Source organism: Salvia splendens, chromosome 21 (assembly GCF_004379255.2).
Source record: "Salvia splendens isolate huo1 chromosome 21, SspV2, whole genome shotgun sequence".
NCBI lineage: Eukaryota > Viridiplantae > Streptophyta > Magnoliopsida > Lamiales > Lamiaceae > Salvia > Salvia splendens.
The window spans coordinates 18459241-18477953 of record NC_056052.1 but is presented as its reverse complement, the minus strand read 5'-3'; the positions used below and the strand labels follow the sequence as shown (position 1 = coordinate 18477953).

The 18713-nt window shown below is 36.3% G+C and overlaps 2 protein-coding genes, 1 non-coding gene and 1 pseudogene across 3 annotated transcripts in view; 1 reads left to right on the top strand and 3 right to left on the bottom strand.

Moving 5' to 3' along the window:
- LOC121783379 overlaps positions 1-18713 on the bottom strand; it is a 447925-nt gene that overhangs the window by 290470 nt on the left and 138742 nt on the right. The gene's annotated exons all lie outside the window — the stretch shown is intronic.
- On the top strand, positions 8285-11174 carry LOC121784323 (annotated as a pseudogene).
- Positions 8916-8987, bottom strand: TRNAG-UCC. The gene has a single exon. It is a non-coding gene; the product is annotated as a tRNA-Gly (tRNA).
- Positions 11280-13002, bottom strand: LOC121783390 (autophagy-related protein 8C-like). The gene is made up of 6 exons (XM_042181449.1): positions 12971-13002; positions 12783-12847; positions 12153-12208; positions 11996-12048; positions 11643-11761; positions 11280-11547 (listed from the first exon to the last, which is right to left on the bottom strand). The coding sequence occupies exons 2-6, from the start codon at positions 12817-12819 to the stop codon at positions 11453-11455; spliced, it is 360 nt and encodes a 119-aa protein (XP_042037383.1). The 5' UTR covers positions 12820-12847; positions 12971-13002; the 3' UTR covers positions 11280-11452.

Below are 18713 nucleotides of genomic sequence, written 5' to 3'. Positions count from 1 at the left end.
ATCGTTATCGAATTAGCCTTCAATAGTAACCGTAAAACAAAAACTACTGACACTATGATAGAGTCCTAAATTTTCATTTTATCTATCTTTTACTTGCTAGGGTTTTGTTAGTTCGTTAAATGGGTATTTGTAGTTGAAGGTATGTACAATTTACGGGTAATAGAACGTGTATATTTCCTATGCATTAATATTTGTTATTGCATATCTTTCCTCAATTTAAGAGTCATAGCCTAACCATCATTTTCATATTGATTTATTTTGAATTATATCTCATATTTTAACTAAGCCATCTGTGCGATGCACGACAAATTTAATTTTATAAAATAATAAATAATATCATCATTTCATAAACATGTAATAAAATTATATTATAAAAATAAAATAACCCCTTAATACTTATAGTTATTGCAATCCATGACCACGGAGGGGATTAATACTTGTAGTCAAGTAGCTCATTGTTAAGAACTTCTCAATTTCACAAAACGTTTAATAACCCCAAGACTAGGAATGTCAGTGCAGCCCGCAATCCATGGACTTGCCTGAATAACCTGCCTAATTTATATGGTTAGGGTTGAAAATTTCCAACCCGATAAAATTATAACCCGATTAGCTCGCACCCGATTATTTTTATAATAGAGATAACTAAAAAAATAACTTTTAATTTTATATTAAATATACAAACTATTTATTTAATTTTTATTAATATAATAATAGATAAATAAATTAGAAAATTCAAATGCACTACAAAAATATTCAAATTTCTAAAACATGCTTTAAAATTTCTCTATGTTTATGTTTTATTTTGGATGTATTTCAAATATTAGTATTTGATCATGTTTAACCATATATTTCAAATTTATCATAATGAAATGCATAACATTTTATAAATATAAGTAATTTCCATTATTATTTATTGGATTGATCGCATGTTAATTTTATTAATAGCAACCCGATTAATTCGTTGGGCTAGCCCAAAACCCGAGCTTTTAGGGGTAGATGTAACATCCCGAGTCTTTCCTACCTTTTTAGTTGATCTTTAAAGGACGTCGAATGGGGTATCCAAAAAAAAAATTCGGTTAATCTTCATTCCTTTTCGACAATCAAAAGAGTACTAGATGTTTACGATCGATCTATAGAGTCGTAATTTATGTTTAATAATTAGCATACCACTAAAGTACTAATTGTCAAATTTTATGAAATTAAATTAAATTCAAGAAATAAAGCATAGTAGAAATAAAAGGATTTATTTCTTGTGGGCCTAATTCAAAAAGAAAATTTCATCATTTTGGGAGTCTCACTCTCTAAAAACAACCCAAATCACTAAAATAATTTCTTTTTTTTTTGTTGGTGAAAATAATTTATTGTGTGAAGCCCAGAGGTCCAACGCCAAATCACTTTGTTGCTGAAAATAATTTCTCCTGCACCTCCTTCCACCTTGATTACTCTCCTCCCCCTCAAGCCACATAGATTACACTCCACATCCTGCACACTAACTCACAAATTTATTCCCAAAGAGTCCCAACAATGATGTGTAATTGAGTGTTGGAAGGTAATCTCAAAATAATCAAAGACCGTCGGATGCAAAGAGGTGAAATCAAGGGCCGAGGTTGGCTCGGTGGCTTCAATCAACTTAAGCGGCTGGAGTTGTTAGTAACGGTTTTAACTAACTGAGGTAGCCTTTTCCGAGAGCCGTTGGAGGATGAGGGAAGTGGTATAAAACAGATTGAAGGCTGCATTTGTATTCATTCAGTCACTCAGTTTGTTCTTCAAGAAAAGAGTCTCCAAAATCATTCACTTGATTATTCTTGGTTCAGAATTAAATTAGAGGTGTTGAGATTTGGAGTGAGTTCTTGATTGATTGTAAACCTCTACATATATCTCAAATATAGTGAATCATTTGCCCTTGGCCGTGGATGTAGATCTTACGATCAAACCACGTAAAAATCCCTCGAGTTCTTTCATTTGTTTGCTGTTTCTTGTTGTCATCAATCTTCAACTTTCATAACAAATGGCGCCGTCTGTGGGAATCGAAGGAAGGAAGATTGATCAATCCTGCTGTGTGATTCTTGCACATCAAGCACTCGAAGAAATGGCTACTACAAGATTTGAAACAGAAAAATTCTCCGGAAAAAATGATTTTGGATTATGGCGCATTAAGATGCGCGCGTTGTTGGTGCAGCAAGGTCTTGGAGATGCTATCAAGGCTGATGCTGGAAAGGAGAAAGAAGAAGATGTTCAAGATGATAAAGCTATGGCCAAGAAAGAAGAATTGAATGAGAAGGCTCATAGTGTGATCATCTTGTGCTTAGCTGACAACGTGTTGAGGGAGGTATCCAAGGAAACAACTGCAGCAGGAGTGTGGAAGAAACTTGAGTCTCTCTACATGACAAAGTCATTAGCCAACAGGCTATTCATGAAGCAAAGGCTGTATTCCTTCGAGATTCATGAAGATAAGAGCCTTGCAGAGCAGCTGGATGAGTTTAGCAAGTCTGTGGACGATTTGGAGAATATTGATATGAAGCTTGAGGATGAAGACAAGGCCATCATTCTACTAAGTGCCCTCCCTAAGACATTCGATCATCTAAGGGATGCCATGTTGTATGGCAGGGAGAAAACCATTACTCTGGGAGAGGTACAGTGTGCTCTCAAATCAAAGGAGTTAAGGAAGTCCAGTGCAAGCCATGAAGCAGGGAGTCAGGCTTTGAATGTAAAGGTTTTCAAAGGCAAGAAGAAAAAGTTCACTCAGAATCAGAAGCCCCATCATCAGAAACAAGCTGATGCCCCAGTGAAGGAAACTAGAAGTTTCCATTATTGCAAGAAGCCCGGGCATCTCAAAAAGGATTGTTACTCATGGAACAAGAAGCAAAATGAAGAAAAGACTGCCCAAAACCAAGCTGATCTTGCTGAAGAAACAGATACACCTCAGATCATGAATGTTGTGAGTGGTGGAATAGAGAGTTCTTGGATTATGGACTTTTGATGCAACTTCCACCTATGCTCTAACAAGGGATGGTTTGAAAACCTGGTTGAGGCAACAGGATCAGTGATGTTGGGAAATGATCAGACATGCTACATAAAGGGCATTGGAGATACTAGATTGAGAGCTCATGATGGATCAATGAAGCTGCTCACTCAAGTCAGGTACATTCCTGAGATTAAAAGGAATTTAATTTCACTTGGCATGCTTGAATCTAGAGGTTTTAAGTTTTCTTCTGGGAAGGGCTATATGAGTGTTTCACTGAATGGGAAAACTTTATTGATTACTGAGAGAAGGAATAGCTTGTATTACCTAGTAGCAGAAACTGGTGTGGCTTCAATAAATCTTGCAGAGACCACTGACATAGATCAGTGGCATAAGAGACTTGGCCATCTTGGAGAAAGTGGGATGAGAGAACTGATCAAGAAAGGGGTTATTACAGCTAGTAAAGGGCAGGGGTTCAAGCAATGTAAACACTGTGTCCTGGGAAAGAGCAAGAAACAACCATACAAGGCTGGAATGCACGCCTTCAAATCACCTCTTGATTATGTGCATTGTGACTTATGGGATCCAGCTCAACCTACTTCTATGGGAGGAGGTAGATATTTCATGTCAATAATAGATGATTATACCAGAAAAGTTTTTGAGAAATCACAAGCTTTTGAGAAATTCAAAGAATGGTGCACAAAGATGAAGTTGTAGAAGTCTACCATCCTCAAATGCTTAAGGACTTACAATGGCCTAGAGTTCTTATCTGAAGAGTTTGAGTCTTTCTGCAAGACAAATGGGATACAAAGTCATAAGACAGTCCCATCTAACCCACAACAAAACGGAGTTGCTGAGATGATGAACAGGACTCTCCTTGAGAGAGTCAGATGTATGCTTCTGTCATCAGGCTTGTCAAAAGTATTCTGGGGGAGGCAGTGTGTACTGCTGCAGTGCTAATAAACAACTCTCCATCATCAGCTATTGGAAATGAAATCCCAGATGTGAGATGGTATGGTGGAGACAGAGAATACAGTCAGTTCAAGGTGTTTGGTTGTAGAGCCTATGCTCACTGCAAACAGGGAAAACTTGATGCAAGAGCACAAAAGTGTGTGATGGTTGGATATCAACATGGAGTGAAGGGCTATAGATTATGGTGCACTGAAGAAGGGAATAAGAAAATAATCATAAGCCGAGATGTGGTCTTCCATGAGCATCACATGCCATTCCTAAGATCTGTAGATCAGATGGGTGAGAATATCTCCATTGATCAAGAAATTCAACATGGTGAGCCATCACATACTGATCCAGATGATCAAAATGAAGGTGGAGATCCAAGTCCTCAGCAACCACAAGAGCATGATCACAGTGAAGATGATTAGAGACAACATGTGATAGCCAGAGACAGAAATAGAAGAGAGATCAAGAGGCCAGCAAAATTCAGTGACTATGAGATGAGCTTCTTTGCTCTCTGTGTAGAAGAAGTTTTAGAATGCTCAGAGCCATCTACCTATGCTGAAGCCATGTCCAGTAAGGAGAAAGAGAAATGGCTTGCAGCCATGAGAGAGGAGATGCAGTCCCTGCTGAAGAATTATATATGGATTTTGGTAAAGAATCCAGAGACTCAAAAGCTCATCAGTTGCAAGTGGATCTTCAAAAAGAAGATTGAAGTTGGTGAGATTGAAAATATTAGGTTCAAAGCAAGACTTGTTGCTATAGGATTCACTCAGGAAGAGGGAATTGATTACAATGATGTGTTCTCTCCAGTGGTGAAACATAGCTCTGTCAGGATATTGTTTGCTCTTGTTGCCAGATATGATTGGGAATTGCACCAGCTAGATGTTAAAACAACCTTTTTACATGGTGAACTTGAAGAAACAATATATATGCATCAACCTGAGGGGTTCATAGAGGCTGGGAATGAAGACAAAGTCTGTTTGCTCAAAAGAAGTTTGTACGGATTGAAACAAAGCAGTAGGCAGTGGTATCTTAAGTTTGATGAGCATGTGATGATTGTTGTATTCAGAAAATCACAGTATGATAGTTGCGTGTACATTAGAGGAAGGAATGGTGTGCCAATTGCGTTCCTACTTTTGTATGTTGATGATATGCTTGTGACAGGTGCAGATCTGAAAGTAATTCAGGGAATTAAGCTGAATTGGAATCTAAGTTTGAAATGAAGGACCTAGGTAATGCAAGAAGAATTCTTGGCATGGATATAATGAGAGACAGGTCAAGGAGGGAGCTCAGGTTGATGCAGAAAGATTACATCCAGAGAGTTCTAAAGAAGTTTCAAGCTGATAGTTTCAAGCCGGTTTCTACTCCATTGGCTGCTCACTTCAAACTGAGCATGGATTAGAAACCAAAAGATGACTCAGAGAGGAAAGAATTGAGCAAGAGACCTTATGCAAACATCATAGGCAGCATAATGTACACAATATTGTGCACAAGGCCAGATTTGGCTCAGGCCATAAGTGTTACTAGCCGTTTTATGACAGATCATGGCAGAGAACATTGGATAGCATTAAAGTGGTTGCTCAGATACTTGAAAGGTGCTTCAGATTATGGCCTGGTATATAAGACAGATGCTGAGAGTCAAGGTGGAGCACTAGTGGGATTTTGTGATTCTGATTATGCCTCAAATGGAGATAATAGGAGATCTCAACTGGATATGTGTTCAATCTCTATGGCACTGCTATAAGCTGGAAATCTGGACTACAACATGTGGTTGCTCTATCTACAACGGAAGTTGAGTATATTGCAATGACAGAGGTTGTGAAGGAAGCAATATGGCTGAAAGGAATCCTTGAAGACTTTGGAGAAAAGCAAGACACTGTACACATAAATTGTGACAGCAGCAGTGCATTGTGTCTTGCAAAGCACCAAGTGTTTCACGAGAGGAGTAAGCACATAGATGTGCGGATGCATTTCATAAGAGATGAGATTCAGAGGGGAGAAGTTAAAGTTGTGAAGATATCAACCGAGCACAATGCAGCCGATATGTTAACAAAGCCTCTACCAGCCATGAAGTTCTAATACTGCATGGAGCTGGTGGGACTTGTGGAGTGATAAGTTTGTGGTTTTGTCAAGGGATCTTGGCCCATTATTGATTATTAGATTAAGGTGGAGTTTGTTGGAAAGTAATCTCACAATAATCCAAGACCGTCGGATGCAAAGAGGTGAAATCAAGGGCCGAGGTTGGCTCGGTGGCTTCAATCAACTTAAGCGGCTGGAGTTGTTAGTAACGGTTTTAACTAACTGAGCTAGCCTTTTCCGAGAGCCGTTGGAGGATGAGGGAAGTGGTATAAAACAGATTGAAGGCTGCATTTGTATTCATTCAGTCACTCAGTTTGTTCTTCAAGAAAAGAGTCTCCAAAATCATTCACTTGATTAGTTCTTGGTTCAGAATTAGATTAGAGGTGTTGAGATTTGGAGTGAGTTCTTGATTGATTGTAAACCTCTGCATATATCTCAAATATAGTGAATCATTTGCCGTTGGCCGTGGATGTAGATCTTACGATCGAACCACGTAAAAATTACTCGAGTTCTTTCATTTGTTTGCTGTTTCTTGTTGTCGTCAATCTTCAACTTTCATAACATTGAGAGAGGAGTGGACGGCGACGCCGGAAGAGTGAAGCTAGCAGCGATAGTGAGAAGGAAAGAGAGGGAGAAGAGAGGTTACTGCTCCAATTTGCGAATGGTGAGAGTGAACAGAGAGAGGAGAACGATGGTGGGGAGTATTATTGGGCTGCTGCTTTTTCTTTATATTTGTTGGGACAAATGAGATTAATTAATCGCTTGAATAGAATTAAAATGTTTGTTCTGATATTAATTAGTTCTTGGGTCAGTTTTAATTTGTTGGGCTGCTCTACTCAAATTATCCGGGCTGCTCTACAGAAATTTTCTAAGGATAAGCAAACATAAAATAAGTTAATTAGGAGGCATGCATCTTAATTTAGTAAATGATTTCCTGAGTCTGATTAGTATATTATTTTTAATGTCTTCAAAATAAGATCTCTGCGAGCAAGTTAAGGTCGGAGTAAAGAAATTCAAGTTTAAACGCATGAGGTGAACTTTTCTATCCTACATACTAATGTGGATAAAATGTCAAATATTTTGAGATGATATTAGTTATGCAAATGATATTGTCTTGCCGTAAATGATTTGTTTTTATGTGTATGAAGCCTATCTGTTTGGTTGGAACTTAAGAATTTAATTCAGATTCTAGTGAGGATGGTGTTCCTACTCGGATTAGTGTACACAAGTGACCGTGGAAGGTCCACGGCACAAATATGATATAGTGGAGGCTGTTGGGAGGTGGCCACCTCCCCGGCTGGAGAAAGATGTAGGTAACCGTGGAAGAACGCCATCCCCACGGCATATGGTGTTCAGATATGGCAGAAGTATAAAAGAACTTAGACTGATCAGTCGAACTTTAGCTCACAGAGAATTTAGTAAGCTCGGACCTTTTAAGAGAAAACTATCGTGTGTTACTGTGATGGCATGACAATATTTTCATTGTATGTATGTATTTTCCGCAATGTGTTCACTGAGTATTTTTGTACTCAGCCCTGCATATATTTGTAAATGTGCAGGTTGAACAATGATGGTGGAGAATGCTGAGCAGAGCTGATGATTTCCTTTTGATTTTAAGTAGAGACTCTCGGAGGTGCATGTCTCTATACATGTGACTGTGTTCATTCCGCTGCATAGCATCGATTGTTCTTCCATACTCTGGTAAATATCTATTGATGAATAAGGTTTTAAATTTGAAAAGTAAGATTTCCATTCAAATTCTAGTGATTTATAGTTAATTTGAAGTTGCTTCCCTTTATTTCTGAATGAATATTCAGTCATTGTTTACCCCCTTTGTGTTTCCCTCTTCTTATTTCCCACCCCTAGTCATGGTTCCCCGGCTTTGCTATCCTTAGCAAAGTGCGGTCGTGACATTAGGGTTGGACTTTTACAACCCAGAAAAAATCACAACTCGGTTAACCCGCATCTGATTGACCAGCAACTCGAGTAGGGTTGGCTCGAAATCCGCTGGGCCGACCCGATTGACATCCCTACCCAAGACCTTTCACATGCTAAATATGATCCACTGAAAAACTTTTCATATCTTGCATCAAAATTTGAAACAAAAAATCTGACATAAATGGTAAATTGTCCACTTTCCCTTTTGGTCTAACTTTCCACTAACTTGTTCCACTCATATTTTATTATAAAACCAATAAATAAAAATGAGACTCATATTCCACTAACATTTTAATCAACTTTCTTTTATATTTCTTAAAATTCATGTCTGAACAAAGTGGACAATTAATGGGTAACGGAGGGAGTAACATTTTTATTGATGTTCATGGTTATTTCTTAAAAGGTGGCACGCGTTTTACAAGCTAAATAAGATTCCATTGAAAACTTTTCATATCCTGCATTAAAATTTGAAACAAAAAGCATTACATATTCTTATACTAACATTTTTATTGGTGTTGATGTTATTTCATAGAAGATGGCCCGTTTTATTATTACTTTAGTTTTGGCTCAACTATTTATTTACTTAATTATATAATTAATTGTTCAACAGTCAAAGCCATCCTCCTGAAAATCAAAAATTTATTAATATAAATTTAAAAAGATTTTAGAATCAATATATCAATGTAACGTTTAAAGATAATTTAAATTAGTATATTAATCGTTACTTACATAGATTGTATTCAAAAATAAGACTTTTTCACTTTTTTAATATTATTAAAAAAATCCACGATGGCATTCTTGCTATTTATTCCAAAACTACCTTTTATATATGTACAGATTTAGACACATGAGGGCACCCGCAATGGGGCGCCCGATGGCGGCCATCATCCTCGGGCGTGGACGATGCCTCCATTGTGGGTGCCCGCCATCATCCGCGCCCTAAGCCCACTCCCGATGGCACGCATTTTACTTTAAAAAATGCGTTTACCGGGACTTGAACCCGGGTCTATTGCTTGGAAGGCAATAATCCTAACCGCTGGACTACAAACACTAATTGAGGTATCTTGAAAACTAAATTGTTTTATACATTTATTAAGATGATAATGTGATAAAAAAATGATAACTTATGATTAAAAAGTAGAATTCGGTGAAACGAGAATTTGCTTCTTCGAGTTATTAAGATGATTATGTTGTGTGATTGAAATGAAGGTTTTTTATAAATGTATTAATTTTTATAAATGTATTAATTTTTAATTCGTATTGTAATGTATTAATTTTTATAAATGTATTAATTTTTATAAATGTATTAATTTTTATTTCGTATTGTAATGTATTAATTTTTATAAATGAAATGAAGTTTTTTCTCAATTTTTGTAGTTATTTAAATATTCAAATAAATGAAAATGCCTAGGGCGTGCCATAGGGCGCGCCTTAGGGCGCCCCATTGCTAATGGCCTGAGCAATAGTATTTGTTATGTTGAGATTATTTACTCCATACATTCAAGAATACATAATTGAATATAAATAGTGCAAGATCTTTGAACAACATGTTTTTCATATAATTAACTATAAACATAATGGATTGAAAACTTACCTTGATGATCCATAGCGGATGCGATTGGAGAAGGAGAAGACTTCCTCGAACTTTGTTTGGTGTGGTGGCACAACTCCAACCCCAATGATTTGTTTTTATGTGCTCTTTTTAATGTGTGTGATTTGATGAGATCGCCACCTTTGTATTTATAGGTTGAGAGAGGACAAACCCTAATTATTAAACATTAATGCCCTTTTCATAAAAATGACTAATTAAAATTATTAATAAGGACGTTTCTTTTTATGACTAGCACTAACCTTTTGTTAAGTAAAAATAAACAGCTATTCGGAGATCAGACAATGATATAAAGAATTTCTGGCACAAGAAATCTAAGAAACGGCAGAGACAAAACCATCAAACCATAATGCCAGAACCTTTTCCAATCCAGTTTGATCCATCTGCGTATATACCTACATGCATCAACTACAACCGGAATTAATTGACCAACTAAGACGAGCCAAAGCGCTGGTCAGGTCCCTCGAGCAAAAGTCAAGGCAAAGAGGAATTTCAAACAAGGCGGATATTTTCAACACAAGTTCAACAAATCATCAAGGCTCCCGAAGAAACTCATCTCTTTCACAACACAAGTTCCATTCCATAAAAGCTCCACCGGGACAAAAAGATGGCATCCAACATTTAAAAGATCAAAGTGCTACAATTTTACATAAAACAGAGAAATCAGGGAGTGGAGAATGTATACAGTAAGAAATGTCGACATATTCAGACTAGAGAGCTTTTGGTAGTAGAGAAGAAGAAGAAGATTTAATTGACGAAAGCTTCAACTCAGAAACCTTCCTGGACCACTATAACAACCAATGCAATGTGATTGCTTCAAATTGCAACTTGTGGAATGAGTGCCTTTTGCAGGGCTCGTTTGGTGAAAGGTCTCCAAGGAGTCATAGTGATGCATTTAGGTGCAGTCTACAGCCCAACTAATACAACGATTCTACATAAACCAGGAGAAGGGAGTGCCAACTAAGCTATCGTGTTGAATACTTCCAACGTAGCTTGGAACAAGAACTTTCAGATGGGCTGGATATAAGATTTCCAGAAAGTAATCTTGGTGCAGAATCATTACCTGTGCACCAGAACACTGCAGTAGATCTGGTAGACCGTAGCAATTTGGTGAGTCAGGCAACGGTGGTCCATGAGTCCCTGGGACGCCACCATTACTCTCTCCAAACCTCTCGCAAATATTCAGCACCAACACACTTCTGTCAATCAAGCTTTATATAGGACCGATATCAGAACACACAATAGGAGAAGAAACCTGGAAACAAGAATTGGTAGATAACTTATGGGTGGAAGAAGATGAAAATTTATTTTTAGATAGATATGACTTCACTTGGCTTGAGTTTTTCCAGTGATTACCATCTACAACTTCAAATTCAATAGCTAACTTGCATCATACAAGATGGTAATGCTTGAAACTCAACCTAGATCTATCTTTACTGGGAAACTTGAGTACTAATTCTCAAGTAAGGAGAAAGCTTCTAGAGTTTCAGAAACAGGCACTTACTATGGATGATAGGTTGAATGTATAATATTATTTAGTGTTGGGTGATTGAAGGAATACATGATTCAAAAACCACAAAACTGTTAAATGATCAATCCATCAAATTGTATGGTGAATTAAGCCTAAATTATGAAACACTAGCATTCTCCATTTCCCCAAAAAGAATATGATTCTGAATCCATAGAGTGGAGAGAGTCAAGATTAGAGGCAGTAGAAGCACAAAACAAAATAGGTACAGATAAGGAAACTGATTATATATAATTAGAAGTGCCCACCAAAGTATTGCCATATTCCAATTAAGAAAAGTTACAGAAAATCTTTCGAGAAAGATAACCTTGATTGATAACTGGAAATATTTACAAACGTTATTAGACTATATACATAGCTCCTCCACCGAGCTTCAACCTCAGAGCAATCCAAAAGTGTTCTCCCCACTGTAAGTCATGTATAGGAATCCATCCTCATCTTTGTTTTCCTCGTAGATAGCAGACATCATCGCAGCTGCAAAAATAGGAAGCATGTACTAAAAAGGACAACGCACAGAAACAAGAACAGGCAAAAGAATACTTGAATAAGACATCTAAGATTTTCCTTACCAGTAGGAGGGAGCACATTCTTCACAAAGATAAAGATGGCTTTCTCAGCACTGAGCTTAATTCTTTTGCGGACAACATATACAAATTGGCCGACAGTCAGATCAGCAGGAACAAGATATCTGCAGTTTTTCAATGAAAAATTCAGCAAAAGATGAAATCTAGTCAGGAATAAAACAAGTGTTTGTGTGCCTAAACAAGCTGCAGCTAATACCAGTTTCTAGATTACGGTTTCATTATCTCTCATATTAATAATGTGAGATGTGATGTTGAAATTTCTAAACCAATGAAATACACAAAATAAGCTTATAACTAGACACAATGAAGGGCCAAGGTATGGGAATGTTGTAACTAACTTTTTCTTGTCAATATCAGGGATGTCACTTCTTTCAGCCTTCTCCACAATGACCTGCACAGCATGAGAAACAAAACTTAGCATACAACATTAAGGGGGGCAAGCGGGTTGAGTATCCAAACATAAGTGCAAATAAACAAAAAACAACTCCTTAGTACCGGGATTCTGTCAGGGTACTTCTCCCTAATACGAGCAGCTTCAGCCTGTCGCCTTTCTGCATTGTGTAAGCAGTACTATAATGTCTACAATCAATGCACAAATCAACATATAGAAAAATAGAAGCATATGACACCAATTTTAAGCAAGAACAAGAATAGATGCAAAATCAGGGTAATATTTTATCATTAAAGCATACAAAACAGAAAAAGAATGGTAAACACAACTACACCAGTAAAATTTCTTCCATGTAAATAAAGGGACATATATAGCCACACATGACCATTTGATAAACTGAATTGCAGCATCAAGACTTATTAACTACAAACCACAATAAATTAAACTCACCGAGATGAAAATTTTTAAATTTCACACAAAGCTAGTGAATAAACAAAGCAAGAAACAGTCGATTATCCTAAATCACATACAAAACCCCCAATTATTTGATACAGATCATACCGATTTTACAATCGAATTAACGTAACAATTAACACACATATGAAAACTCGATCCAGGATGAGTGAAGCCGTTAGCTAAAATTAAAACCGAAATTGAATGCCATAAAAATAAAAATCAACCGATCAAAAAAAAGGGAATTAGGGTTGAGTCAACGATCAGAAAAGGGATCATACCGAGAGGGTGTTCCAACTTGAATGAGCTTTTAGCCATGGCGTCCGGCGACAGCAATCTGATTTGCCTAACAGCAAAAGGAAAAGAATTCGAAGAAAATTAGGGATCGAATTTGAGAAGTGGTGATGATTGTGCAATTGAATCCTTAAATTGAAAGGGAAAACAAAAAAAATAAAGACTTGAGCCCTACGTATACGTGACAAGAGAATGAGTGTGGGCAACACTTTCTACTTCTCTCATATTTATATAACCAAAATTTGTACTCACTTTTTAAATAAAATAAAATAAAATAAAATAAAATAAAATAAATATGTTAGACTAGTTCAACATGTGATGGAATGAGTGATGAATTAAAATCAGGATATTATCCACAAAATCTCAAAACTGAAACTGAAAAATGCTTTGTAGTCAATATAAGAACTTGATTCATATCGGATTTATGAGACTATTGCGCTGAAAGTTTAATAAAATTTATGTAGTACATATGTTATTCAAGATTATATCTTATGATTAAATATGTACTTTATTATATTTGATCCATTAGTGGAATCTTACCACTTAATCTTAAATGGATAATTCTATAATACTATTCTCTCCGTCCCAAGGTAGTTTAGTCGTAATTTTTATTTGTCTCCAGGTAGTTGAGTCATTTCATTTTTTAGTAAAAACTTTATTCTCTCTTATTTTTTACTCTCTCCACTTTACCCTTTAAAAAATCGATTTTTTAAATTTCGTGCCCAAAAGAAATGCTCCAACTACCTAGGACGAAGGGAGTAAGTAAATCATAGTCACCATCTCCAACTAAAATAATCTAATAATTTAATCTTATATGGATAATCATTTAATAATAAGTCCTGACAATCGGATGACACCTACTAGTATTCAATCATATTCCTTTAGGTTTATTATATTACTTGAGTAATTTTTTTGCCAAATCTAATATACTTAAACTCTTTATTCTTTATTCTGGCCATTACTTTACTCTCTTACTTTATCTTTTATCAAACCTTATTTTCTCATTATTTATCTATTTTATTTTCTTTTCCTACTTTATTGTTACTTACTTAACTTACTAAATATATATTACTTATTCTCTATACTTAGAAAAATGCTTTAACAGAACGGATGGAATATAAATCATTTTAATGAATACTAGAATTGTCAGACATACATAATATGAATTCAAATCATGCAAGTTTGTTGTGTATGGTATGCATTTGTTAAATTTGGAGTCTTAAAAAAAGTAAAACATGCATGATTTTATGTCTATATGTATATTAGGCCCAATATATTTCCTACCATAATTTTGATTTGGCTATATAGAGTTGTTCACTTAGGGCGTGTTTGATAGGCGTGCACACCAGGATAACAGCCTGTTTTCTGGTCTAAAAGCACGTTTGATAGCATTGTTATTCTTACTCTGTGGCCCTTGAAAATATGCCTGGCCCGCCCAGGCCCAAGAAACTATACCCGAATTTCACAGAAACCTTTTCCGCTTTTTCTTCTGCGTTTATTTTCTGCATTGGAGTATGTGTCAGGAAAGTGATCGTCATTGTCTAAATTAACCTTCCTAGAATTCAAAAATTTAGGGCTTTCACCAAAATTTGAGAGGAGGGTGGCGAACGGATTCACATTTGAATATCACTCCCTCCCGTCGACGAAACTCGGTGTGCCCAATCTTTGAATCAACAGACTCCTCTTCATCTTCCCTTCCACAATCAAAAGTTGGTGAGTGTCTTCTTCACCATCACTTTTTCTGCGCATTTGGGCGGCGTAGTTTTTTCTGAGTAATTTCTGTGTAATTGTCAGTTTTCTTCAACCTCCTTGGTCCGGGTGGACTTGTTTTTTTGTTGATGCCGAAAAACTGCCAATCTCACAGACATTGCGATTTCATAATTTGCTCTGTAACATAATACCCACTCCTGTGTTCGCAGAAATTGCGAGTTCATAATTTGCTGTGTAACGATTACACACGGACATGGCAGAAATTGCGATTTCATGATTTGGTTGGTGTTGTGTTTTGGTTTGAATTTCTGTCTATTTTCTGAGGTAAAATTTCAGCAGGAGATTACAATAGGTTCTGGAACAATGGCCAATGGGGGTTTGTCCAATGAAGCTCTCGTTTTGATGATTTTAGACATTATTCGAGTACATCGATTAAGGATTACTTGCTGCCTTCTAGCATATGGGCTACTAGGAGATGGAGATGAAGATTTGGCTGGTCGAAGGGTTAGGCGTAGGTTTTCTCATACAGAACGCATTCCCACACAGGTTGATCGCCTCACGCGACTTTTGGGACTAAATGACCAGGAATGTATTGATAGTCTTCGAATGGATAGGAATTGCTTTGGCCGACTATGTATACTGCTACGTGAACGGGGTGGCTTAGTAGATGGAAAATACATTATGGTCGAAGAACAAGTTGCGATGTTTTTGTCAGTACTTGCCCATCACAAGAAAAATCGCGTGGTTCGATTTGAATTTTGGCGTTCCGCGCAAACTGTATCACATTATGTTCATGTTGTGCTCAAAGCTATGATTATGTTGCATGAACTATTTTTGGCGAAGCCGGTACCAGTCGATGAGCACTGCCAGGACGCGAGGTGGAAGTGGTTTCCGGTGAGATATTCATTCAGACATTGTTATCCACATATTTTACTTTACAATTTGATTTTGTATAAGAATTGCATATCTTGTTTGATCTTGTGTATTTGGTTGCTGAGATGTTGTAGGGTTGCTTGGGAGCATTGGACGGGACATATATCAGTGTATTAGTTGATAGCGAAGATAAACCACGCTTCCGAAGTAGGAAGGGCCAGATTGCAACAAATACAATGGCTGTTTGTACTCGGGACATGCGTTTTGTTTACGTTCTAGCCGGTTGGGAGGGATCTGCCGGAGACGCTAGGGTGTTACGTGACGCAGTGACACGTGCACATGGTTTAAAAGTACCTAGAGGTGAGTCAATTGTTTAGGGCATCTTCATGGTTTATCATTGGCTGAATTCGGTTTTATGTAATCGAATTGTTTGCTTTAGGCCAATATTATTTATGCGACAACGGCTATGCAAATAGTGAAGGATTTCTTACCCCGTTCAAGGGCGTCCGCTACCATCTCAAAGAATGGGGCCCTCATGCGATGATGCCTCAGAATCCACGAGAAATGTACAACATGCGTCACACTAAAGCGAGAAATGTGATAGAGCGTGCGTTTGCCGTTGTGAAGATGAGATGGGGTATATTGCGAAGCGCGTCGTACTACCCAATTAACACACAAGTGGAGCTGATCTTATCTTGCTTTCTCCTTCACAACTTTATACGAGGCCAAATGACAGTGGATCCAATAGAGCTAGAGTTAGATGGTCATCACATCGGCATGGGTTTACAAGAGGAGGTGCCAGAGGAAAATGTTTACGTCGACACGATAGAGGCAACGCCGGCGTGGAATAATAAACGCGATCAACTAGCCGAAGCTATGTGGCTTCACGAAGGTACTAAAGTGCAATGTTTCATCTATGCATGCGTACTTGTGTTAAGTCATCGTTGGTTTTCAACATGAACAATTTTGCTTCATTTCAGGTTGAGACCAAGCTCCTTCTGATAAAACAGCTACGACAAATGGATTTCATTGTCGAAGCTAATGAAGACGATGTATTTGAATTTATGTTCGTGTTGTAATTGAATTCGGATTATGCAATTGTTGTGGTTTGGTGTTCGTTTATCGACTTCTCTGAGATTGCAGCGTATTGTACGTATAACAATGTGCTGTGACAATTTAGATTTTTGTTCAGTGAACATTAAATTTTTAGATTGATTACTTAGTTTTAATTAAACTATTACTTTGATTAGTTGTCAAAATTTTACCGATGGCCTGAACTAAACTATCACATTGGTGTTATGTAGAGAATGTTATCAATTTTATAATAATAGATCATCAAAATCTCCATAAACATACATGCCATAAACCACAGAGGGGAGAGCAATTATAGCCTTGGGAATAAAGTTCACATTTTTTCGTTTTATGGGATTAGGCAGCAATAAATTTTGTTTTTATTTAAGCATCAAATTTTCAATTGGTTAAATGTAATCTAATGTACTTACACGCATATATTTTCAATCCAAACGTATAATTTAAATGGTGGAAAATGAGTTGTACTAATAAAGAAGACTTTGGCTTACTTTTTCCTCTTTGAGGCATTTCATCGAACACTTGGTGTGCATTTCGTAACAACACAAAATTCAGCACAACATCAGTGGGGGGTCTAGAAGCAACACCCGGTCGGGTGATTTTACACCAACAAAACACCCGGTCGGGTGAAATTCGTAAGGCATGAGGAGTCCAGAAGCATTTCGCCCGGTCAGGCGATTTTTACAATTTTAATATTCGAATTGAACCAACGTGAGATAAGTGATACCAAATTTAATGTAGGGGATTTTAAATTAATACTTCAATAAATATCAGACCCCATTAGAGTTTCCAGCTTCATTTATTGCATGTAGGTAGGGTGATTGTCACTTGCAGTTGGCATGATACACACAGCATTGAAAGATCATACTGTGGAATGTACCATACACGTCAATATTTATGGAGAAAAGCCACACGAAGACACAATTCGAGCATGGGTGAATCATATAGTAGCTGTGGATGAAGTGATATATCAGCCAAGATGTAACACCATATCCGCATCGTTTCAATCGCACAAGATCTCCTTTGTATATAGTCAATTTGACATTAATAACTTATTTAATATCTACTTCAAGTGTTGAATTATAGTAGGTGTCAATGCATTTGTCTATATAATGAATTCATCCAAGTAATAACGTCGAACCAGTGATAACCCATTTCAAAAGCAAGAGGCAATGGCTCTAAATATTCCACCACAAAACACCTTTCTCTACAAATCCAATTGGACTCATGCACTCGATGAAAGCTTACTCGAAAGCATCATTCGCTTGAAGCATGAACATGACATGGCCGGTACTGTTGTTCCCAAGCCCTTCTTCGACATTGCTACATCATAAAATGATAGTTTGATGGGATAAAATGATAGTTTCAAAGGATAAAATGATACTTTTGTTTAATAATGATAGTTTTAAATATTTTGGATGATAAAATGATATTTTTGCATCATAAAATGATAGTTTGAGGGGATAAAATGATACTTTTGTTTTAAAATGATAGTTTTAGATATTTTGGATGATAAAATGATACTTTTGCATCATAAAATGATAGTTTGAGGGGATAAAATGATAGTTTCAAATGTTAAAATGATACTTTTGTTTAAAATGATAGTTTTATATTTTTTGGATGATAAAATGATACTTTTGCATCATAAAATGATAGTTTGAGGGGATAAAATGATAGTTTCAAAGGATAAAATGATACTTTTGTTTAATAATGATAGTTTTTGATTTTTTGGATGATAAAATGATACTTTTGCATCATAAAATGATAGTTTGAGGGTATAAAATGATAGTTTCAAATGATAAAATGATACTTTGTTTAATAATGATAGTTTTAGATTTTTTGGATGATAAAATGATATTTTTGCATCATAAAATGATAGTTTGAGGGGATAAAATGATAGTTTCAAATGATAAAATGATACTTTTGTTTTAAAATGGTAGTTTTAGATATTTTGGATGATAAAATGATACTTTTGCATCATAAAATGATAGTTTGAGGGGATAAAATGATAGTTTCATATGATAAAATGATACTTTTGTTTTAAAATGATAGTTTAGATTTTTTGGATGATAAAATGATACTTCTGCATCATAAAATGATAGTTTGAGGGGATAAAATGATAGTTTCAAATGATAAAATGATACTTTTCTTTACCATGCTTTAGATTCTATCACTTTACATGCCTCTATCGTTAATTTTAACAACTTGTGAATTGAATTTAAGACTCGAGAATTATACATCAATAT